This window comes from Harpia harpyja, chromosome 9 (assembly GCF_026419915.1).
Source record: "Harpia harpyja isolate bHarHar1 chromosome 9, bHarHar1 primary haplotype, whole genome shotgun sequence".
Taxonomy (NCBI): domain Eukaryota; kingdom Metazoa; phylum Chordata; class Aves; order Accipitriformes; family Accipitridae; genus Harpia; species Harpia harpyja.
In genome coordinates, this window is record NC_068948.1 from 3,057,539 (window position 1) to 3,081,124 (window position 23,586).

The 23,586-nt window shown below is 62.1% G+C and overlaps 1 protein-coding gene across 1 annotated transcript in view; it reads left to right on the plus strand.

The window, feature by feature from the left end:
• The first annotated feature begins 9,105 nt into the window (after positions 1–9,105).
• The window catches only part of LOC128145485 (genetic suppressor element 1-like), a 100,650-nt gene continuing 86,169 nt past the window's right edge, over positions 9,106–23,586 (plus strand). The window contains 1 exon segment of the mRNA XM_052795645.1: positions 9,106–10,514. Within this exon segment, the coding sequence (XP_052651605.1) occupies positions 9,528–10,514 (987 nt within the window). The 5' untranslated portion in view covers positions 9,106–9,527.

Genomic DNA, 23,586 nt, shown 5'->3' on the forward strand with positions numbered 1-23,586 from the left:
GGAGCATAGCTCCTTGCTGGTGGGGAGCGGGGAAGGGGGTGAGCTCGTAGCCCCGGTGCTTCACCGGGCGGCACGGCGAGCCTGCAACATCTTGTGTAACAAGGAGCGAGCATCAAAGGGAAATGCCTGAGCGAAGCAATAACCCACGCTAACAACAAAAAAAAAAAAACCCCTCTCCCCTTTCATTTCCCTCCCTCCCCTCTTGACCTTGAAGAATGCTGGAAGGTGTCATGTCATCAGCATTTCCCAGCCGCTGGGAGCTGGGGGGGGGGGGGGTTTCTTCCTTCGGGGCACCCTGCCAAGAATAACAGCCGACTCCAGCAGGTCGGCACAGGAAGGGAACGGCTGGAACCTGATTTGCAGTCAGACACTCGGAGAGCCAGAATGCGTTTTATTGAAGAGGTCTCCAAGGAGGCATAAACCTTTCCCCAAAAAAAAGAGAAAAAAAAAAAAAGGCTTTCCGATGAAGCCGTATTTTTTTTTTTATATGTATTTAAAAAAGCCTTTAAGATAAACTTGCTTTTAGTTGATGTTGCTGGTGTTGATTTACGGCAGGGGCAGGAATGGGGAGAGGCTGGGGATGGGGACCCCATCCCTGGTGCACACCTGGTTTCAGGCCGGGCGTATGCGGCGTCCCCTCGGATAAAGGCACATTTGCCCAGTGGGATCAGGCTTCATCTCTGCTGCCTCCAGCGAGGTGAGCGCATCCCTCGGGATGGATGCATTTAGCAGAAGTCCGAGGGAAACACGCAGGTGCGATTCCTCCCAGGAAGGGAGACAACCTGGGCACAGCTCAAGATGTTCAGCGTCCCCACCGTAACCGCTGCTCCTGAGCTCGACCGTGCTGCCCATTAAACACCCCGTGGCTGGAGGCACGGGAATGTCCCCAAGGCAGGGACCACTGGGTGCTGAGAGCATCCGTGGAGCTGGAGGGGGCGAATCCCTGCTGGAAACCCACGTTTGGTTGGGAAAGTGATTAGCAGGACACAGGGATGTGCTTTAACTGGACAGACTGGACAGGAGCTGACAAAGGGGGAGATGCCCGGCCCACGTGGAAGCTGTGGGAGGATGGAGGGCTTCACGGTCGCAGAGGTACCTGCCAAGCTGGGGGAGGGGGCTCTGAGGGCTGGTGATGCCTCTTGACAGGCACAAGGGGAGAAGGGCTCGGTACAGGGAAGGGATGAGCTGGCGGTTATGGGAATTTGGGAGGCCTGGGCTCACGTTCCTGCACCTTAGCCCCTTTGCCTCAGTTTCCCCAGTTTCCTGTGTCTGAAGGGATGCATTTGTTGTGGCTGATGGGATCCAGTGCCACGTGGGGAAGGTGAACCCGCAGCGGCAGGGGTGAGTGCCTGCTTCGCCTGCACGGCCGGCACCTTTCCCGTGCATCGGTGCTTGCCAGAGCAGGGCCGGACCCTGCGTGGGCTGCGCTTGCCACTGTGTGGCCACGGGCTTCTGCCCCGTTATTGCCAACAAACCTCTCTCCAACACAGAAGTTTCTCTTCTCACCCTTTGGCTGCAGAAGGGACGACTGATTCCTGATCTACTCCAGCCTGCATTTACCAACCTGCCTTCAAAAAAGAAAGAAAACAAAGCCCGTCCATTGCTTGGCCACCCCAAAGGCACAGGAGAACCTCCCAAACAAGCACTTCCACCAATTCTTAGAGCGAAGACACCGGCGGCAGTCCTTGATCTCCAGTCCCGGTGGCGAACCTGCTGAGCTCCCAGCCCCTTGGTCTGCTAATCTCCTCCCGCGGCTCACTAAATCCTGCAAGATGTTCCCAATAACGAGCACGGGCCAGGCTCGGTTTGTTTGCAGATCTTCATCCTTGGGGACATCTGGTACCCTTGGCTCGCCTGAGCTTCAGATAAGCAGCAGTCGGCTTTGGGGAGCACGGACCGCGGGTGTTCGCACCCCGATGACACATCACAGGGTGCTAGCGGGTTTGGGGTGACGATGGGGCTGGGGTGACAGCCACCGGTGTTGGGATCTCAGGGTGCCGCTGGCTGGGTGCTGTGCTGACAGCTCGGCTCCTCCCGGACGATCTGCATCCCGCTACTGGGAAGCATCGAGGAGGAGTGGGGTCCTTGCTGCCGGCTCGCAGCCGGGGCTGCGGGATGCGGTGGAGCCGTGCAGCTCTCCAGCTCCCTTTTAATTCCTTTCCCAGCTGCGTTGCCTCATCGCCATGACCAGGCTGTAACCGGAGCGGGTCAGCGTTTTGCTGATGGAATGTTTTTCCATCGGGAAATACCAATTTCTGTGGGAACATCTCAATTTTGACCAAATTTCTCTTTTTTCGGAGGGGGAGAATACTTAAAACCCAGGCCTTTCAAGGAGGTTTGCCTTCCTCCTAACATTGCTTTTGAGATGAGCACAAAGGGGTGGGCTGTGGAGCGTGCCGGGTGCGTGCTGATGTGGGAGTAAAATCAGGGCTAAGGAAAGCCTGAGTGTGCTTTGTGCTTCAAAAAGAGGAAGGTAGAATATTTTTTAAAAAGTCAAAACGGAGTAAACTGGCCTATTAACCTCAGAAAGACTTTCCATCTGGATTTTGGAGCAAGATTCAGCCTTTGTTGCTCTCTTCCTCTGTATTTATACAGCTCGTTTTGCCTTCTCCCATGCCGTGCTACTTGGGCATCCCAGGCACCGCCGCATCCGCTTGGGTTTGACATCCCGGGTACCAGATATCGGCAGGGGGAAGAGGCAACGCCGAGGGGGATTTCTGGCTGGGCAGGAGCCATAACCTCCACCTTCTTCCCAGGGGTACGAGGATGCCTGACTCCCTTGGGCTCTTTCGGAGCTCCTCTGGCCGGCCACCAGCCGCAGATCCGGCCCTGGCTCCCCGTGGCTGCCCGGCAGGGCAGATGGCATCTTCGACTGGTGAATAATGGGCTGGGAATAGAAAGCTGAAACCAGAGACCGTGTCTTCCCGTTGCATCTTCAGCGTCATGTGAGAGGCTCCTTCCCTCCCATCCCACTCAGCAGCAGCCAGGGCTTGCCTAGAAATAGCTCCTGGCACTCACGGGGCAGGACCTCGACCTGCCCTGCCGCGTGCCGATGCCACGCACAGCCCCGCCGCGGCTCCCTGCATCGGGGCTCGGTGGCCGAGTGGGAGTGGAGCAGGCTCGGAAAACACTCCGAGCTCGGCAAACACTTTGTGCTGCCCGTGGCGGGGACGCCAAGTCGCTGGGGTGGGTTTGTGCCCCGGCCCGCTGGAACCTGGGGAGGACACGGGGTGCGCGGTCCCTGCTTGGCGTGAGCTCCTGAGGGCACTGCAGGGGCCCGGCTGCTGCTCCTGAATTTTTACTGCTGTGCAAACTGTTACTATTTGCACTGACAAACCTTTTCTTCCCCCCCCCCCCCCCCCTCCTCTCCACCCTTTTTTAATAGCAGCCTCTAACAGCCACACTCATTCTTCTTTGTTGACACGGCCCTTTGGCATCAGCACTTGGCATTTGCAGAGCAGCTCGTTCTGGAAAGGAAAAGAAAAAAAAAACCAAACCCTTTTATAAAAAAAAAAAAAAGGCAACCAGGCCCTTGTGCCTTGCAGGGGACGTGGCTCCCTCCCGCCTCGCAGGGCACGGTGCCATGGGGTGAATCAGCGCCCGGCCCCGGCGGGGGTGAGCCGGGAGGTGCGGTACGAGGTTAACGCCGCTGGATGCCCACGCAGGGACTCGGAGCAGGGGCTGAGGGTGCTGGGTCTTGACTTTGCTTCGTTATGTTCATGCACTCACGCAGGCGTGTGTGCGTGCTCCTGTGCACCTCCAGGCTGGCCCCTGGGCTACTGCTCGGACCCAGCCACTGGCGACCGCCGGGCCAGGCACCGAACGCGTCCCCGCCATGGCTTTGTCCTCTGGCTGTCGCAGGAGCAGCAATTTCTTTGCCGCAGCATCTCCGAAAGCGCTCGGCGGAGCAGAGCGGCTCCGGCTCAGCCGCGGCGTGTCCCCGCAGGGCTGCGGTGGCTGTCGGTGGCCCCCTCCTCTCCCCAGAGTCACCTTTCTCCATCCCACCTCGTAGGGACCATCCCCGCAGCATCCCTCCCTCCCAGGCATGGACCACCCTGCATCCTCCCTCACTGCAGACCCCGTGCTCCGGTCCACGGCCGCGGTTTCAGCAGAGGATGGCTGTCTCCCCATCCCCTCCGCTCGCCCCACAGCTCCCTGTCGCCTGCACGCAGCTTTTCTCGGGTCATCTTTTTTTTTTTTATTATTTCAGGCTCCAAGCCGCGCAGAGGCAGATGTTCCTGCTCGCACCAGCCGTGATCTTGGCTGAGAGCATCCTTGACTCACCTGCATGGCCACGCGAAGGACCGGGGGAAATAGTTTACAAGCAGGAGAAAACCTGGCTGGGCTTTTCCAGCAAGAGGAATAGAAAAAAAAAAAATCAATTAAGAAAGTCCAAAAATTCAAAGAAAGGTTAAAGCAGCAGATGAAGGATATATCCCGACTATATTTTCCATGAACCAGCCCTATTTTTTCCACCTGAAAAATCAGCACCAACCGAGTGCAGAGATCAGCCTTTTTTTTTTTATAAAAAGAAAAAAAATAAGCTTGCAGAGGAAAATACAGCTGTTGAGCACAGAGTTCAAGGTCGCTGAACCCCAGGCCAGTGCCCCAGCGTCCCACAGCGGCCACGCTGCCAGCTTCGCCCCGGGCAGGTGACACCGTGGTGTTCGGGCTGGCCGCCCTGTGCCTCAGTTTCCCCAGGTGGCATAGCAGGGATCGTCACCCGTGCCTGCACGTGGTGGCATTTAGATATCCCTGCTGGATTTTGAACAGGGATGACGGCAGGGCTGGGCTGCCCGGCACGGTGCCCTTCCCTGCCTGGGTTTGCTCTCCGGCGGGACGCCGGGAGCCCACGGGCGGAGGTGGGAGCCTGGTCAGGCGCCGCGGTGGGGCAGCGGCTGTTCTGCCTCCCCGGCCACGCATGGCTGGGAATTGCCTCCTTGGAGAAATATTCCCTTTTCAAACACCAGACCCTGCGGAGGATTATCCGGAGGGGGTGGCTGGGGGAACAGTCACGCTGTCTCGAAGGCACTGTGTTGTTTGAAATACTCTTTAAGGCACTTGATGACTCACAGCAACAGCTGGAAGGAATAAGCAGTTGGTAATTTCCATATTAACCTCCCGGTCCTGGGGACGGGATGGGGGGGTTGGATCTGCAGCACGTGCCCGCTCGTGAGGGTGCAGCGGCACCTCGCCGGCATGCCGCAAAGTGGGTGCTGCTGGGCACCGTCCTGCAGTGCCCGAGGGGCCGTGGGGATGGGGACAGGAATGGGGACAGGGATGAGGATGAGGATGGCCCCAGTACCGGGCAGGCTGCTCGTGTATCTGTCCTGAGCCCCCCACCCGATGCAAGCCGGGGGAGCGCCGCACCGTGAGGCCGCTCGGGGCTGTTTGTACAGCACCTTGCACAACCGGCGCCGAGTCCTGACGCAATACGGTCACGCAGCGGCTGTCCGGCCCCTGCCTTGGAAGGGACATCTGTCCCTGGGGCTGGCCTTTGTGCAAGGGGACGATTTCGCGTTGCAAACCAGCAAGGAGGTCTAAGATGGGCGCAGTGAGGATGTTTGCCTCCTGAACCCGGACGGCAGCCGTCCAGCTCGAGAGAGGAGCCATCCCACACCGCATCCCCGCTCCGTCTGCGTCGCATCCCGCTATCCCCCACGGTGCTGGGCTCGGAGAAGCGGACCTGGCTGTCACCATCCCCAGCTTTCGGGTCGCTTTAAAACGCCGGCTCCGGCAGGAGGGCTGTGTGCCGGCGGGAGCCGCGGTGGAAAATCCTGTGCTAGGCTCGCCTCGATCCCCGCGCGCCCCAGGGGACGCGTTTGCCGCCAGGGCATATGTTTTCAGTTCTTGCCGAGGCCGACTTGAGAAATTTTCTCTCCCTCCCAGCTTCTCTGTTGCAAACAGCAACCGCAGGGCCGGGGCTGCACAGGATGATAAATGAGCTGCTCTGTCCGTACGCAGCCAAGGCCCGGGAAGCCGCTCCGAGGCAGGCTACGTCCCGGCGGGACGCGGGGGGAGCCGGGGGCCCGCGGCGCCTCCGGAGAGGCCGGAGAGCGGCGTGGAGGGTTGGCGTTTTGGGGCAAGGTGGGGAGAGAGGGGGGGGATTCTGGCCCTGCTGAGCTCCGGTCCTTGAATGCGACGCGTTGTTTTCTCGCCCATCTGCAGAGCAGGCGGGAGAGCATCTGTCGGCCGCGCTCGAAGGGTGGGCTGAGCCGGCGGCTGCGTCTCCCCCGGGAGCTCCGGCTGGGCAGTCGGGGGCAGCCCGAGACCCCGTTCCTGGGGGAAAACCCAGAGGCGGCAGCAGCAGCAGCTGTGGATGCATGGATGGGGTGAAAGCGTTCCCCGATCCGGCGGTGCCGCCACCCCAGGGTCGGGGACCCCATCCCTCCCGGATGGGGCCTTTCCCATCCGGGAAAAGGGGTGACGCTGAGGGACCACGTGCACCTTTAAAGAACATCTCCGTCATGTCCACCCCGACGCGCGCAGCGCTCCCAACGCCCTCGGTGCATAGAGCAGCCGCCACATCAGGCCTATAAATAAATAAAATATAACGAGGCCCTGCTGTCTTCTGGAAACCCCTGAAAAAAGCCCCGTAGAGCCAGTTCTCCCAAGGTATCGTGTTCCCCGCTTTGTGTGTCACCTCCCACCCCCCCCCCCCCGCTTCTTTATTGCCGGAGCCATCTGCGTGGAAACTGGATCCAGGTCCCCGAAGAGCCCTCCTGCCCCCTGCCCGCGCTCCAGCTGATGTCACACAATCTGTTTGATCTCACGGCCAGTTGCCGGGGAGCACCAGACGCCGTCACCCGCTGTCCGGGTGGGAGATGACATCAAGGGCCGGTCAACCCAAGGGGGACGCGACAGGGGTGCCCCGAGGGCAAGGACCGTGCTCGCACCCGGGGGGTGATGAGGAGGGGGGAACGATGCGGCTTCTCCGCATCAGCCGGGTGTCCCGATGCGTGGCTCGGGCGTTCAGCCCGCGGTCCCGGCTGTCCCTCTGTCCCTGGGTCCCGTTGCAGTTACCGACCTTGCCTCTTTGGGTTTGATCCTGCACAGCACCCTCCTTCAGCAGGACAGGCTCAGGGCTTTGCAAGGACAGGACCGGGGACGTTGCAGTGACTTGCCATGAACTCAAACTCAACAGTTCCGCCGGGTGCAGGCTTCCTCCTAAAATGACTGCTTGAAAAATATCCTTACAGCTGCTAATATATATTTTTTTTATTGGGAGAGCCGTGCGGAGCCGGTGGGCATGCTGACTAGATGCTCGGGCGGTTAATAAGTCAGGTTTAATTGTGGCTGGACCTCGGTACAGTTTGCACTTCTGCGGTGCCTATTGTCCAAGGACAGCAAAGTGCTTTACAAGCATTAAATCTTATCGCAGGCTGCAAGGCAGGTAAGGATATACCGGGATTATTGCATGCGTCACTGAAACGCGGCCAACTCCGGCTGGGAACACATCAGCTATTTACCAGTGAGTGGCAAAGCGATGCAGCATTTTAGGACCGAGCGGGAAATAGAATCTGGTATTGAACTGGAACAGCAGCAGGACTTTTAAAATGTGAAATAAATTACCGGGGCTGACCGGTGGTCGGGACACCGAGTTAATGGCCGGCGGGCAGCGTTCGTAAAGGGCAGGGACGGGGCCCGTGCTTTCGGCAAAGGGCCGTGGGAGCCGTCCTGCCGGCGTGAAGGCGGACACGGTGCCTTTCCACGCTGCTTTGGGGAGGGGGAGCCGCACAAAGGGCCGCGGCGTGGGGAGGGGGCAGGCGGGTGAGACAGCCGGGATGGAGGGGGAGGGAACAACGGGTGCGGGCCGCCCGGCGTGGGGCTGGGGGGGGGGGGCTGCTGCGCGAATCCCCGCGTGGGGCCGGTTCTAAACCCCCTCGGTGGGGGGGGCGTTTGTAAATACCCCCCCCCCTCCCCTCCGTGGGGTCCCTTTGCACCCCCCGCAGCGGCCGCCGCAGCTCCGAGCCGGGCTGGCGGCAGGCTAGGAGGGGGGGGGCGGCAGCAGCGGCTCGTTCCTCCCCCCCCCCCCGGCTCCCCCCGTGGCGGGCAGGTCGCGGCGGGGGGGGGGGGGGGGGGAACCGGGGAGGAGCCGGGCCGGGGGCGCCGGGGCCGGGAGGCGGCCGGCAGCCGCCCTTCCTCCGCGCCGCCAGCGGGACCCAAACTTTCGCACCGAACTTTTATTCCGGGTTTTATTTTTATTTTTGGGTTTTTTTTTTTTTTTGGCTGTTGTTTGGGGAGATTGTTTTTGTTGTTGTAGTGGGGTTGGGTTGGTTTGGTTGGTTTTTTTTTTTTTTTGGTTGGGTGGTTTTTTGGTTTTTTGTTTTTTTTTTTTTTCCTCTCGTTGCCTTCTCCGCGGCGGGAGGAGGCGGGCGGCAGTCAGCGGCGGAGACGGGGGGGGTGGGGGTGTGTGTGGGGGGGGGGTGGAAGAGAGCGCTCCGCAAACCCGCCCCCCGAGCCTGCGTGTCCGGCGGAGCCGCGGGATGAGCCGGGGGCGGCGATGAGCGCGGCGGGGCCGGGGGCGGCGGCGGCGGCGGCGGCGGGGCCGCTCTCCCGCAAGCAGCGGCTGATGGCCGCGCTGGCGGCCGGCGAAGCGACGGTGGCGGGCGGTCCCGGGGTTCCGCAACCCCCGGCGGCTCCGCTTTGCTGTTTCATCTGCGGCGGCGGCATCAGCCGCGGCAAAGAGCTAAAGCTTCAAGTGCGGCCCCCCCGCGACCACCGACCCTTCTTCCCTTTCCTCCAGCACCAGGAACCGGCGCCCGGCGCCCGCGCCGTCTCGGCGGAGGGCTGCGCTTTGGTCTGCGCCGTCTGCCGCTGTTTCCTGGGCGAGCAGTGGGACTCCTTCGAGCGCAGCCGCACGCCGGTGGAGAAGCGCATGTACTGGCTCAAGCGGCCCCATCAGTGCGAAGCGGCGGCGGCGGCGGCGGCGGCGGCGGGGGGGGGGAACCGGGTTGCGGCGGGGGGCGACGGGCTGGGACCCCGCCGCGCCGCCGCGCCGCCCCGCCGGCCGGGAGGAGGAGGAGGAGGAGGAGGAGGAGGAGGAGGAAGAGGAGGAGGAGGAGGAGGAGGAGGAGGAGGGGGAGGAAGGGCCGGCAGCCGGTTCCGACCTCTCGGAGCTTTCCGACGCCGAGCCCCTCTCGGAGCCCGAGGGGGCGGGCGGCGCGACGCGGACCCCCCCGGCGGTGGCGGTGGCGGCGGTGGCGGGCAAGCGGGGGCCGCCCTGCTGTTCCTCGGAGGACAGCGAGATCAACATCACCAGCGAGGAGGAGGAGGAGGACGAGGACGAGGAGGAGGACGAGGAGGAAGGCAGCCAACGGCCCGCTTGGGCGTCGGGCACCGCCTGCTACATCTGCGGCAGCCCCTTGTCACCCACCACCCAGCACCGCGTCCACGTGCAGAAGCAGGAGAAGACCTCGCCGGCACCCTTCTTCCCCTTCCTCTGGCTGCACAGCCCTCCGCCGGGCGCCCAGCCCCTCTCGCCCGCCGGCAGCACCCTGGTGTGTCCCTGCTGCTTCGCCTCCCTCATGCAGCAGTGGCAAAGCTTCGAGCTGGCCAACGTGCCCGTGCTGCAGCGGCTCTACGTGGTGCCCCTCAACGCCGGTGCCATGCCCGCCAAGGGCCGGCGAGGGCTGAAGGAGGACGGGGCGGGCGCCCCGCCGGTGCCCGAGGCTTGCTACCTCTGCGGGGAGGAGTGCGGCAAGGAGGCGAGGCCGGTGGCGGCCAAGATCACCAACGGCAACGCGAAGAGCACCATGCATTTCCCCTTCCTCAGCCTCCTGCCGTGCCCGCCCGGCGCCAAGGGGCTGAACAAGCACTGGGAGGTGAGCAGCTGCCGCAAGTGCTTCGGGGTCTTGCAGGACCTGTGGGCCATGTACAGGGCCTGCCACAACGAGGAGCTCATCACCTCGGTGCAGAGCTTCCTGGGGAGGTACCACCAGGTCTTCTCCGCCGGCGACCCCGGCGGCCTCGCCGGCCACCCCGCCGTCAAGCCCGGTCCCACCTCCGTCTGCTACATCTGCGGGGCCGAGCTGGGAGCCGGCAAAGAGTTCCAGCTCAACGTCAACCCGCCGGGGCGATTTGGGGAGAAGGAGCCCTTTTTCCCCTTCCTGACGGTCTACCCGCCCGCCCCGCGGGCCAGACCGGCCGACTCCACCGGGCTGGTGGCCACCTGCGTCCTCTGCTACCATGACCTGCTGGGGCAGTGGCTGCAGCACGAGGGCAGGAACTCCCACCACCCCAGCAGCGCCTGGTCCCGGCAATACAAAGTGGAGACCTTCGTCTGCTTCTTCTGCCGGCAGGAGAAGAAGCGATGCCTTGGATTAAAAGCGGTTCAAGTGGCCAGGCTCCCCGTCTTCCTCTACACCCTCCGCGTGGCCAACAGCTTGCTGGTGGATGACGGGAAGCAGCTGACCATCGGCGCTTGTGCCGAGTGCGGTGCCGTGGTCCTGGCCGGCAAGAGCATGACCCCGCCGGAGCTGCTGGCGGCGGCACCCCCGGCTCTCCTCCCCAAGGTAAGGTGGTTGGCCCGGACCCCCTCCCTCCCCTCCCGGCGTTTCCCAGCTCTGGCATCGAGGAGGAGGTGGAGCGGTGACATAGATGGATGCTCTCCATTCGGGTCTGGTCCCTGGGGGCGAACGCTAATGGATGGGGTGCCTTTAGCAATGAACTTTTGGAGCTGTCAAGCTGCGAAGGAACAGATAAAAATCCTTCCAAGAGGTGGGGAGAGCCAAGACCTGTCCTGTTGCAGAAGCGCCTATCTGTGTTACTGGCGCCCGCTCGCTCGCAGCCCCGTGCGAGGGAGGCGGGGGCCAGCACGGAGCAAATTCTGAGCCCGTACCGCTCGCCGTCGAGGGTGATCGGAGGTGCCGGAGGGGAGGGAGGGCTGGCCAGCCTGCCCTCCGCGGCAGCATCCTCGGGCAGCTCGAAGGAACGCGTGGCCTCCGCCGCCGTAGGAACCTTCCCAAGTTGTCTCCAGTTTTATAAGGTGCCTTAATCGAAGGGTTTCCCCTCGGAGAAACCCCAGCCCTTTCCGCAGGCTGGGGGCTGATGCGCGGGCTCGGGGCTGGGTGCCCCTCACCTGTGCTGCTCTGGTTATCCTGCAGCGAGGGACCCCCAGGCAGCATCCCCCACCCCTCCAGCCCCCCATGTCCCCCCCAAGCCGCCGCGACAGAGCCCTGCAGCCCTGAAGGGTGTCGTGGGTGTCATCGCCCGGGTGCTGCCAGTTTCCCAGGTTACTCTTCTCTGCACCTCCTGCCAGGGTTACGCGGGGTGCTTCGGGGGCATCATCTAGCAAGCAGCGTGGCAGAGCAAAGGTTTACTCGTCGCAAGCTTGCTTTTCTTGTGGGCTGGGGAAATAACTGCTTTTATCCCCAAATTTTCAGCTTGCGGGAGCGTGCTGGAGAGCTGCTGTGCTGTATCTGCAAACCAGGCCGCAGGCCAGGCTCTGTAAAATGCCAGCATCCTAAATCCCCGAGTTCGTTTTCAAAGCCTTTCGGCTCTGTTCGTAGCCAGAACCCTGCGGCTCTGCGAAGCGCTGGCATTTTCTTTAGAAATGTAAACCAGCCCTTCCAAGACAGCGCTCCTTTTCTCTCCGGTTGCTCTCCCTTGGCTGGTTACAAATACAATTTTCCATTCGGCCCTGCCGGCTCCCGAGCTGGGGGGCATGCTGCTTGGAAAGCCACCGGGCAGGAGCTGCGTGCACCGGAGGGTCGGTGCGCGGTGTCGGTGCGGAGTGTGCCAGGGTGGCACGGGAGGTCGGGTTGGCACCGGCGATGGGAGTCCTCCAGAAGCCATTGCTTTCGAGCGGTTTTCCCCAGGCTCCATCATCCCGAGCCGGACAGTCCCGACATCATTGCAGGTCGTTTGTGGATGCAGATGATTTATTTTCAGGCTTGCCCACGCGGGAGTCTGCTTCCAGCCAAAACAACTTGCTGTGTGCCGAGGGGTCTGAGATGGTGGAGACTTTCTGGATGTTGGAGCTGGCGCGGGGGCTGCACGGGTTGCGATGCCCACATGGTCACGGCCACGCTGCCTTGTCTGTCCGTCCCCTGGTCCGTTGGCATTTTGCAAGGTGCTGGAGCCCTTGCTGGCTGGTGGCCGTGGAGAGCTTGGGAGCCGGGCGAGCATCCCGCGGTGCTAACCTGGGGGGTGATGCTCCAGCAGAGCCTGGGTGGGTGCAGCTGGTGCGGGGGGCGGCATCCGCATGTCCCCAGCTGGTGTTTCATGCCTCTGCCCAGGTAGTGTCCCCAAGCCACGTCACGGGGACATTATGGACAGCAATTCCGTCCCAGCTCGGATGCCGGCGTTGGGTGCTCAGGTGTGCTTCACGTGGGGTTTCTTAGTGACCCCCCCCCCGGAACCCGGTGTTTCTCAGGCACTCCAGTCCTCGTCCCCGCTGGCCCCAGCCCCAAACTCCCACTTGGGCTCCTGCCTGCAACCCCGTCTCTCTGACCCGAGCGGCTCTGAAAAGCTTTTGTGCGGGGCTATGAAAGGCAGAGGGGGAGGAGGAGGAGGACGCAGAGGGTGTCCCAGGGAGGGGATGCTATTCAGTTCCTCCCTCTTGTTCCTGGGTTTGCTAATGAGCTAATTAAGGGGCTGCTGCAACAGGGCAGGGTGGCAGCAGGCAAGGCAGAGCTGCCTGGGGAGGGCACGGCCGGTCCAGGGACTGTTTTGCTTTGCCGGGCTCTGCCGTGTCCTGGTGGTGATTCTCTGGCTGGCCAGAAGGTCCTCTCGCCTTTTCCCTCCCTGTCTCCACATGCTTTCCATCAGGCTGAGACCTCACAGATGTCAAGGTTATTTAAAACATGGCTAATTTAACTGTCCCCTCGCTCAGTCAAACTTGCTGCTGAAAGTCACCCCGGACAAGCCTTTCACTCTTGTGTGACACCCAGGTCCCCATTCAAATGGGACCAGGCAGGAGGCAATGAGCCCGAGGGCTTAAAACCATCTCCCCGTTCCTCCTCGCAGCTCTGCAGCTTCATTTTTTGAATGCACGTGCTTTTTCACGCGCCCAGCATTGACACCCCCCTGCACGTTGAGCTGGTGGTTTGCTACTGTCCTGCCTGCAGGTGGTTGACCCAGATGGCTCAAAGTTTGAGGTACTGGGTAAATACACCAAATACCACCAGACACCCCCACATTCCCCTCTCTTAGCAGGGCAGCAAGAGCAGGATGGAGCTCAGGTCCTCTCTATAATTGCTTGGAGGTGCTAACGAGGGAACCCCATGTCTGAGGCTCGTCAGGAGGGGTGAGGCTCGGGTATTTTGGGTGGGGTGGTGCTTCTGCTGCTGGTTTGGTGTTGGGGAGCAGTGGGGCAGGTGATGGTCTATGGAGGTGTGGTGGTCCTACCTGCTGCGGGAGGGACTCCTGGAGGTAAGCTCTGCCTGGCAGAGGGGCTGCTGCAGAAACCTTGCTGTTGCTGGCTTGCGTGGAGCGGGTTTGGGTTCTCCCACCAAGAAAAAACAGCAATGCTGAGCTTTGGTAAGAGTACCCCGGCATAGGTGACCTTTGGCTTGTCACCCCTGGTCTCCTCCAAGGTGTGCAGATACGTGCCGTGAGAATGCGTCTTCTTTCCAGTTGTGCCCCTTGCAAGGGAGACCTGTGCAGATCTATGCACCCGTCGGTGCAGGGCTCCTGAGTTTAGGCTGGCAGCTGTCACCAGCTATGATGTCTCATCCTCCCGATCCGGAAAAACCACCTAGGCATCCCGCTGCCGGCCGGGAGGAGCCAGCTCCCCGGGGTGCTGCGGGACGGGCAGCCGCTGCCAGCGGAGCAGGTGTTGAGGCCGATTGCTTTGAATAAACCATAAAACGCCCAGGCTTGGCCGGTGTCCAGCGGCGATGCTGACCCACATCCCCGGCCGGCCGTGCCTGCTGAAGAGCCCTCCGAAGCTGCCCCTCGAGCCCTCCTGCCCTCTCTAAAGGGGCAAAGTGCTGCCTCGCCGGCGCTGCCAGGTCAAGGGCTGCTTGTGCTCGACCCGGCTGGCGTTTTCTGTGCTTGCTCCCATCCTTTCTCTCTGCTGGCACTGGGAAAAGCTTCCCCTGCCTTTCCGACTCTCCCAGTCTTCACCTGCCACCGCTCTCTCGCTGCAGTTGCGTACCTGTAAAAGCGAGCTCCGTGGGTTTGTTCGGGATTTTTTTCCCCGCGTGCAACTTTTTTGCAAACACATTCAGGTTTCTGGAAAGCTCTCAAATCCCACCGTAACTCGAGCAAAGCTGTTCAGGTTTGCTTTGGGTGCTGCCTGGCACCATGCAAAATTTGTAGCTGGTGCCATCCCGCTCCTTGGGAGCACCCGGAGCTCGCTGCCGTCTCTCCAGCCTTGTCCTCAGGCCGGTTTCTGAGCATCGTGTCTGGTGTTTTCCATGTCCCGTTCCTGCTTTGCGGGGGACGCCTGGCTCTTGTTGCGTGGGGCTGTATCTGACAGGGCACGGTCAGACTTATGGGGCCGAGTTTGCTGCCTTTATTGCTCGGCAGCGGTGGTGTTAGCTCAGCTGGGGATTTGGCCCCGTTTTTTCAGGTTGAGCTCCAAAGGTCATGCCGCGTTTCCAAAACGCTACGTCAAGCTTACAGCTGTTGGTGGGCATTTTCTTTTTGGCTTTTGAAAAAGGTTTTGGGCAAACATCAAAGGGTCCTTGTGTTCTCAACTAAACCTTGTCCCACTGATGCTGAGCAGCGGCCGAACCTCCTGCATGCCGTGAAAGCAAACCCAGGAGGTGGGGGGTGACACCTGACCCTCCTCCCACTTTGCACCAGGCCAAATTCCCGGTAAGGGTACGGGTATTCGGGTGTATCGCAGCATGAGAAATAAGAAGCCTGTGCAGGAGGGGTCCCAGGTCGTGGCCAGGCAGGTAGGACCTCTGCCTTGTTTGCATCTTTTATTAATTCTGAAGCAAACCAAAAACCTTCTGGTGACCGGCAGCGTTTTGGGTGGTTGCACTGTCTCTGCCAAGCTGATGGCTCCTCCGTGCGTCCCCAGCCCAGGCTTCATGTGTGGGCTCCGGAGGGGTGACACTGGCTGCATCGGGCTTCTGCTTGTCCCTTAAATGTCAGGGAGGAGCAGAGCTGGTCTCGCTCATCTCAGTTTTTTGGCTTCCAGCTCGGGTTGGCTTTGGTGGTTATACCTGTGCTTGTGCCAATTTTTGCCATGACTAATTCTAGCAGATACAGAGCAAAATCAGGCCAAGGTATTTTAAGCCACCTTTATTGGGATAAACCTGTTTTGTTTGCAGCATATGTCTATGTAAAGATGTTTTTAGCGAGGCTCACCTTGCCTTTCAGCAAAGCAGCTTCCTCCGCAGCGCTTGCTGCGGCTAACCCTGACCGGGTCTGGCATTTTGGGATGAGATCTCAATCCCAGCACGGAGGTGGCGAATATAATCATGATATGACTTCACGTCTCGGGGCACGGCCTCCCGCGGGATCGTGTTCCCAGATGGCAAACAAAGAAACAACACGAGGAAAATGTGCCGCTTGCTTTTTCCTGCTGATGAGGTCAGGGCGGGTTTGGTATGTACCCAGCCGGGCTGGAAACCCGTGCCCCTCCATCCCTCCTCATCCTCACCCGCCACTTAGGTTGTTTCAAAACCGCCCCGTGGGCTGGTGGCTCGTCCCCCTGGGGTCTCTGGCCGGGGGTGCGCGTCCTTCAACCGCGGTGGTGGGGGGAACAGCAAAGGGGCCCTTTTGCTTTGGCCGGTGTGACCTTGCTGTACCAGCTGTCCAAAATACCAGGGCTCCCGCGCCGCTGCCAGCCGCCGTGTCCTCCAGACCTTGTGCTGACTCCACAGCTCACCAGCTGGCTGCTATATATTTATTTTTTACCCCCCCCTCCCCGCCCCTTGCCTTCTCTCTGCCTTTCCCAAAAGCAGCAGCGGAGGACCGGCAGCTCGAGCGCTGCCTCTCTTCTGCAGTCACCTGCCAAAAACGCTGGCCTGAAATGTGTGCTGCCTAGGAAACCCTGCCTGTACCCCCCCAAATACCCCCCCCCCGCAGCTCCCCAGGGGAGAGGGACCGGCTCTGCTCTGGTCCCCCGCAGTGAAAATGCTTTCGCAACCGCTGGAGCATCTTGCAGCAGCCTCCCCGTCCGCACTTCGCGCGAAGCCGCGGCCAAGTCGGGAGATGGGGTAGAGGGACGGACGGCTCTGGCTGTTGCAGACGGACAAATGTTTTGTTCGGATACTTGGCCTTTCTCAGCCATCCGGGAAGCACGGTCGCAGAGGGCAGCCCGGGATGCTCTTTGGCCGCTTCCCAGCGAGGAGGAACCTCCCCGCAGCAGCAGCACGGGTGCCTGGTTTTGCAGCTACGTTGGTAAAGGCAGGAGCTGGCTTTTCACCATCCTGTGCCCTACGGTGTGCCAGCTAGGTCCTGTGCCAACACCCCCGCTGTCGCCGTCCTCGGGGGCTGAGCCGGGGCCAAGGAGATGTCTCCATCTCCTGAGCAGGTTTGGGGGACCCCTGAGGTTTTGGGGACCTCCTGGGCACAGGGCACAGCTGGTTTGCCAGGAGCCTGTTTGCACCTCGCTGGGTGCGATGGGTGCCTGCTGTGCCCTGGATATGTTCCCGTGCTGGTTTTTTTTTGTTTTTTTTTTTTGGGGGGGGGCCTCTGTTTGCTCCCGGGGGGCACCTTTGGCACGTGCTGCTCAGAGCGGGGTGCTCCCTGAGGCTCCCTGGCTCCCCAGGAAGGGCTGTCGGCCAAACGGCTCCCACCGGTCCCGTGCTGCTGGGCAGCATCTGGCCAGATGTTGCCCTTCCTCCCTGCAGCAAAGGGCCTGTGCCGCACGCTGGCATCCTGGGCTTGAAGGGATGGCATGGAAATGTCCCTCTGGTGCGTTGGGGGGGGAGAAGACAGTGCCCTCCTTGGGGACTGCCAGGCTGGGGACTTGGGGGGGTGTTCCTTGCAGGGGCAAATCCTGGAGGATGCTGGGGCGGGAGCATCCCGGTGCGCGAGGAGCAGGGTGGGAGCTTGAGAAGGAGCCACGGGAGCTCGGCTGGCGGTGGCAGGCTCCCAGCCACGCTGGGCTTCCCTCTGCCGTGAGCAGCTGGCGATGGGACACCTTCCAGCGGCGCAATCCTCTCGTGCCCCGGCCCAGGGCTCTGACAGCTCCGGATCCCCCCGCCGCCAAGGCGGGTGGCAGCGATGCCTCGAGTGTGCCTTGGCTCCTCGCAGAGCCGCCGCGGTGTGTTGGCAGGTGCCAGCCTGGCTTTCGGGGATGCGGTGCTTCTCCTTACTTGCATCCCTGTTTGCAAAAAGGCATCGCTCCCGGCCGTCAGAACCCGGTTCCCCTCGCTCTGCCGTGAAGAAGGTGCCGGAGCCCCGGTGCCAGCCCGGGGCCGCCGCGGGCAGGTCGCGGTTTGCTCCCGCTGCCGGGCGAGCAGCTGCTCCGGCACGGCGCTGGCGGCCTTGCCGGCCTCTCCCCCCTTCCCGGCGCACGCGAGCCTTGCTGCGGTGTGGCTGGATAAACAGCCTTGTGCAGCTGGCCTGGCCTCGGAGTGACTTTTTTTCCCCCCCCGGACCTTCAGTAGCAGAGCAGGGAGGAAGAGGATGGCTCCGGGAGGGAGTTTCGGCTGGGCTGGGAGGAGGACGACATTACCTGGGTGCGCTTTGCAGCCTGGCATGAGTATGACGCTGCTTCTGCCTCTTTATTTTCCTTATTTTCCTCCCCCCTTCCACGCTAGTGCAAGTGCTGCCGGGCTTTAGTAGCTCTCGGGAGACTGAAGTCATCTGTTTACCCATGGAGCTGGCGTGTTCGGAGCAGCAGCTGCCCCGGCTTTCCTTCCCTAACCTGCTGGCCCGCGGCGAGGTGCCTGTGCCGAGCGTGCCGCGACCCGCGCCGGCGCAGGGCAAGCACCGCGGCCGCCTCGCATCGCACGCCGGAGGCACGTGCAAAACGGGGCTGGGGGTGTCCGTGCTGTCGTGCCGCAGGCGTGGGAGCTCCCTGCAGCCGGAGAAGCGCCGAGACGCCGCGTTTCGGTGCCTCTCTACGAGCACGGGGTGCCGGACGGGCCATTCCCGGTTGCAGCGGGGACTTGCCGCGGGATTTACCGGGGGTTATTCAAGCCCTTGCACACAAACTCGGGAAATCGGCGTCTGGCCCGGTGCTGCCTCTTCCCGCCGGTATCCGGCAGGGCCGGCCGTGGCGTCGCCAGCCCCGGTACCCGGGGAGAGCCAGGCGCTGCCGTGGCTGGTAGGAGTGAGCGATGGGGTGCTAGGTCTTGGGGCTGGTTTCGACCAGGGGTGCGTGGGGAGGGTCCCGGCACCCCCTGTGAAGGATGCGGAGGGTGACAGGAGGGCTCGCAGGGGCTGGTTTGCGCCCCGTGCTCTCTCCCAGCTCCTCCCAGTGAATTTTTGGCTTCTAGTTGGGAGGTAAAACAAGGCTGAGACCCAGCTGGGGCGCAAGGGAGGGTCATTAGGGGAGATGGGTGGTGGTGATGCTGCAGCCAGGAGCATCCCCCCCTTTGCCGCAGGGACAGGCAGCTGCCTGCTGTGGCCGGAGGGCAGGAGTGCGGTGCTGGTTTCCAGCCAGGGAGGATGCTGGGGCCAACTTAGCGCAGAGCCCGGGCTGTTCCCGGGGCTGCCTGCCCCTCTGTGACCCCCCTCGAGGCTGCATCCCAGCATGCTGGCACCCGGTGTGTCCCCGGCATCTGCTGCTTTTGGGGCTGGGGACTTCCATCACGGGGGTATCTCACCCCTCCGAGCCGCAGCCAGGGCTGGGTGCCTGTGCCTTCGGGACCCACGGCACAGCCCGGGCTCCGTTGCAGCCCTGTGCAGGTTGGTTGACCCTCCAGAATGGTTTTAATCGTCCCCCCTGGCTTTGCCCCCCTTGGAAGGGGGGAGCGCATCAGTCAATGGCTCCGGGGGGGCCACCGGTAGCCACCTCGGTCCCCGGGGAGCCAGACACGGGGACGCTGCGCTCGCTGGTAGGGACCTTGGAGCCGGGAACAATTTTGGTGACAGCCGAGCCTCTCGCTCGGCGGTTTGCAGCCGTGGCGGAGCGGACAGACCCAGGGAGGGAGGGAGGGACGGACAGACGGACGGACAGCTGCGCAAGGCGTCTCGGGGGCCGGGTGTGGGGCGAGCAGCGAATTGCCACCGTCACCTCCCATCTGCTTGCAGCATGTTTCTGGAAGAGGGCTGACTTCAGTCGGCCGTGAAGCTTTTCGTCGAGTGATGATCAAGTGCTAGTGATTTCAGATATTACCCTGGCCAGGAATAAATATATATATATATATATATATATGTATGTCTCCCACCCTCCCTCCTTGTCTTCGCTGCTAAAACAGCTGCATTTTCTTCTCTCCATCTCTCCCCCCGGCTCCTCAGAGCAGGCAGCATGAGTTATCCCAAAGTGAAAACATGGTGAAGACAAGGCCCTTCAGTTTTCCCGGGAGGTAACCATGCCAAGGTCAACCCGGCACGGGGATGGAGCCCTGGCTGCCGCTGCCGGCCCGGTTTTCGGGTGCGGGTGGGCACCCCGGGGAGCCGGGGGGGGGAAACCACCTCTCCTGCCTGCAGACAGAGTCCAGATGCCCTGGCTGCGGCGTCTCTGGAGGGGGAGATGAATTCGCTCCTGCCGTCTTCTGTTTTCAGTCCAGAACATCTGCACAGTAACTGGGAAATCTGGGCTTTCTCCTGCTTCTCAGCCAGGTCCTGTCAGTCCTTTCCTCTTCCAAAAAGGGGTTTGGTGGTGGGTTGGTTTTTTTTGGGTTTTTTTTTTTTTTCCTTCCCCTTTCCCTCTGTTGCTTGTGCCGTGTAACCTGTTCCCTGCCGTGTATCCTGTTGAGGCCGTGCCCAGATTTTACTCCATGCAGCTGCTGCAAAGCAGGGGCAGCTTTTGGGGGACCCCTTGTCTCAGCCACCCCCAGAGCAGCCGGTCGGGGATGTGGACTCCCCCCGGAGCAGGTTTTCCCGTGGGGCTCTCCCCAGGGGGGGTTGCTGGTGGCATGGGGATGCACTCGGGGTCACACAAGCTGCTACATCGCTTATTTATTCCATCTGTTTTTCCCTTGCTGATCCCCCCCCACCCTTGTGCTCTCAGGCCTGATCCTGCACCCCCCCCCCCCCCCCCCCGAGCCTGGGCACTGCTTGCAGTGTGCTTGGGACTGTATAACCCTTTTGCTGCCCGTGGCTCCCTCCCAAGAACTTGCACTGGGAAGCATGCAGGGCTGCGGCAGGGTGGGGGCCACCCTGGTCCCAAACCACCCACCCCTCCTGGCTCCCCCCCGTTATTTCCAGCAGCGAGCGGCTTGGCAAGCCTGGCCCCGGGCTGGCTGGGACGGCTCTTGGCTTGGCAGCATCCCGCACGGGTGAGGTTTCTTCTGCAGCCCTGCCGCTGGCTCGGGCTCTTGGCGGGGCTGTGCTTGGGTGCTGGGCATCCCGGGCACCTCCTCTTCCTCGCTGCTGTTTCTACAATGCCATGCCATGGGGAGCCTCGGCAATGCGTCCCCCTGATATTTGCGAGCCTCGAGGAGGAGTAAATCCTGCTGTGTCTTGGGTCCTTCCTCCCCACCCCGTGCACGGGCAACCCTTGCTCTCAGCAACCTGACCTTCCTGCACCCGAGCTGCCGGGGTCCCGCGAGCCCTAACCCCGCTCCATCCTTTATTGTACCCCCTTATCCTCCCTCTTTGCCCGCCTCTTTTTGTCCCTTTGCTGCGTTTCCCTCCCCGCCGCTTGCTGCCCTATTTCTGGCTGCGCTGGCTCCGTGCCTGGCGCCCTCCCGCTCCGGGCGGAAGGGAAGGGCTCCGGGGGAAGGAGGGCAAAGCTTGGGGTGATGCCAGCGGAGGTTTGACCCCCCCCAGCTTGGAGAAAGGACCGACTGATCAGAGGGCATTTGGGGCCACGGATCCCTCGTGGGTTGCCACGTCTGCTGGGTTGCAGACAGGGCAGCCCGGGGCGAGCTGGGGTCTTGCAGCACCCAAAGAGACAGGAGGGGAAGGGTGATGCCACCCTTCTTTTGGCACTTTGGGGACCTCGGGGCAAGTGTCTGAATACGCAATCAGCTTTGTCACCCCTTGGGTTTCCCGCTCCTGGAGGCGGGGGGATCCCTTGGGATGGATGGGGCAATTTTGGGTGGGCTCACAAGGGCCAGCGTGCTTCCCGGTGGAGACGGCCAGGCAGGGTGCCTGGGAGCTGGGCACCCCCGGGCACCTGGAGGTGATGTGCGCCTGCTGTCCCCGTCCTGGGGACAGCCGTACGGTCTTGGCTTCGCAGCTGCTATTTCTGGCCGGTCCGTGGCCTCTGTGCCGCAGTCACCAGCGCCGGGGCAGGCAGGGTCCCGCTGCCGGCAGCTGCTGCCCTTTTCATTCTCTCGGAGCCATGGGATGGATGGGGACGGGATGAGGAATCCCCCCCGGCGTGGGCAGCGATGGAGAAGCTTGAGACCTCTTGGGATCTCCCCCGCCCCTACCCCACCAGCCCTGTTTCCTCCCGTTTAAACCCGGCATACGTCTCTGTTTGGTGGGCGGGCTGTAAAAAATAGCACTTGGTTTGAGTTAGGAGGGTGGCGAGGAAGGGCTGGGAGGGGGCCGGGGTGCGGGGGGGAGGTCCGGTTTCTCCCTTTCCTGGAGGAATTAGGGAGGCCACATGCTGCCAGGAGTGTTTGGCTGGTAGAGGCAAGCGGAGGCTCCGAGGAGGCGAGCAGGCGTCCGCACAGATGGAAATTTGATCACCCACGGCTCAACAGATTGTTTGATTTATTTTAAAATCAAGCAGATGGCTGCAACAGGAGTTTGTTTAAGTTCAGCTCCGAGCTGGGCCAACGGCCAGATACTCGGGGGTAGGCGTGCCAAAAAATGTTCAATGACTTTGGTCATCACCCACCTCTCCTCCTCCTCCTCCCCGCTCCCTCGCTCCAGCGCACACAACCCCGGCTCCCCCTCTTATCGCATCCTCGCCTTCATCTCTTGGCTCTAGCATCTCGCTTTGTCTCTCCCGGGCAGGCGCGCAGGCTTGCCCTCCACTTTTCCTCCCCGTAGACTCACTTGGGAGGGTTTAACTCTTCCCCATCCATCCCCTTGTCCCGCCTCTCTTGTACCGTGGGGATGCAGGGAAGGCCCCCCCAATGGAGAAAGGGAGCAGCCGCTTCCCTGGGATTCCTCCTCGTCTCCTTCTTCTCCAGTTCTTGACTTCGGGTGCGGAGCTGGGGGGGAATGGAGGGGTGGGGGTCCCAGCTGGGTGCCCAGAGGGATGTCCTGACCCACGTGGCCGTCCCTCCGTGGGGGGAGAGGGTGGATGGGACTCGGTGTCCCCCCACCCTGCCCCAAATCAGCAGTAAGCCTGAATAGAGGTGGGGTCCCAGCAGTGTGCGATGCTACCAGATGGGGGGACGTTGAGTGCTTGGCCTGGGTCCCCCGTCTTGGGGTGTGAGGGGTGACCTGGGGATGGAGAAAGAGACCCTGATGCAGCACGTGGTGGCTCTGGATGTGTTTCTGGCCTCGCCGCCATATGGCTGGCAGGGAAGGGGCTGGAGGAACCGGTGGGAAGCAGCCTGGGATGTGCTAAACTGTCGTAAACGGGATGGGGAGGCTGTGCTCAGGGTTTTAAATAGCTCCGCGCCACCGGGCTGGCTCTGCACGGGGGGTCTGGCCACCCCGGGACGGCGTGGGGTCCCTAGCACACGTGGCCATGTCCCCTCGCCCTGCCAAAGGGCATCTTGGATACTCTCTGGAGCAGGGGCAAGGACCTCTCTGCATCTCCTGGGCCGAGCAAGTGGGATGCTCCAGGAGCACCGAGCATCCTGCTCCTGCTCCTTGGTGGCCTCGGGATGTCCTTTGCTAGCCCCGTGCACCTCCGGGCACCGCGGCAGGTTCGGTGCGCGGCCGGTGCACCCTCTCGCCGTGGGTTTTCAAGCCGGGGGAATTGCCCATCGTCCCATTCCTAGGAGCAGGGCAGCCAGGTGGTGGGACGAGGCTTTTCCCTGGCACCCAAGCCCTCTCTGTGGTGGGGCTGGGGGCTGCGGGTCCCGCTGGGGAGAGGGGCTGGGGCTGGAAGGGGTTAAGGCAGGCGAAGGAAAACAAGAGTGCTGCAGGGCCTGGGTGGCTGACAAGCCAAACAACTGTTTTTGACTCACTGTTGCTGCCTCTGCCAAGTGCAATTGCTTCCACATTCCCATCCCCTGGCTGGAGGGGCGCGGGGAGATGTTGGCTTTTCGTGGTCGGGAGGGGAAGGGGGATGCCGGGGGGGAGCGGCAGCGGGAAGGGCTGGCTCCGCACCGCTTTTTCTCGGCTCTTCTCTCTTTTATTCCCCTCCCTGTCGAGTGGCAGGAAGGGGCAGGGGGTGATGCTGCTGGGGGGGATGCTGCTACCAGGGTCACTTGTGCCAGCTCCTGGTGGAGCATCCCTTCCGTCAAGCCCCAAAGGTGGGAGAGGGAATGGGGGGGGCCCGAAACGCACCCCCAGGGTTGGGCTGCCCTGCCTTCTCGTAGTGTTTGTCTGCAGGGGGGACCCTGAAAGGTGGCTCCTTCCCTGCCGGGGGGTGCTGATGGGTGTCGGGGGGCAGAGGCATCCCTTTGCCCCCTCTCCGGCTCCTGTACCCCCTCTCCCACAGCAGCTAAGGATGGAGCCCCCCCCATCCTCGACATCCCTATTGCAGCC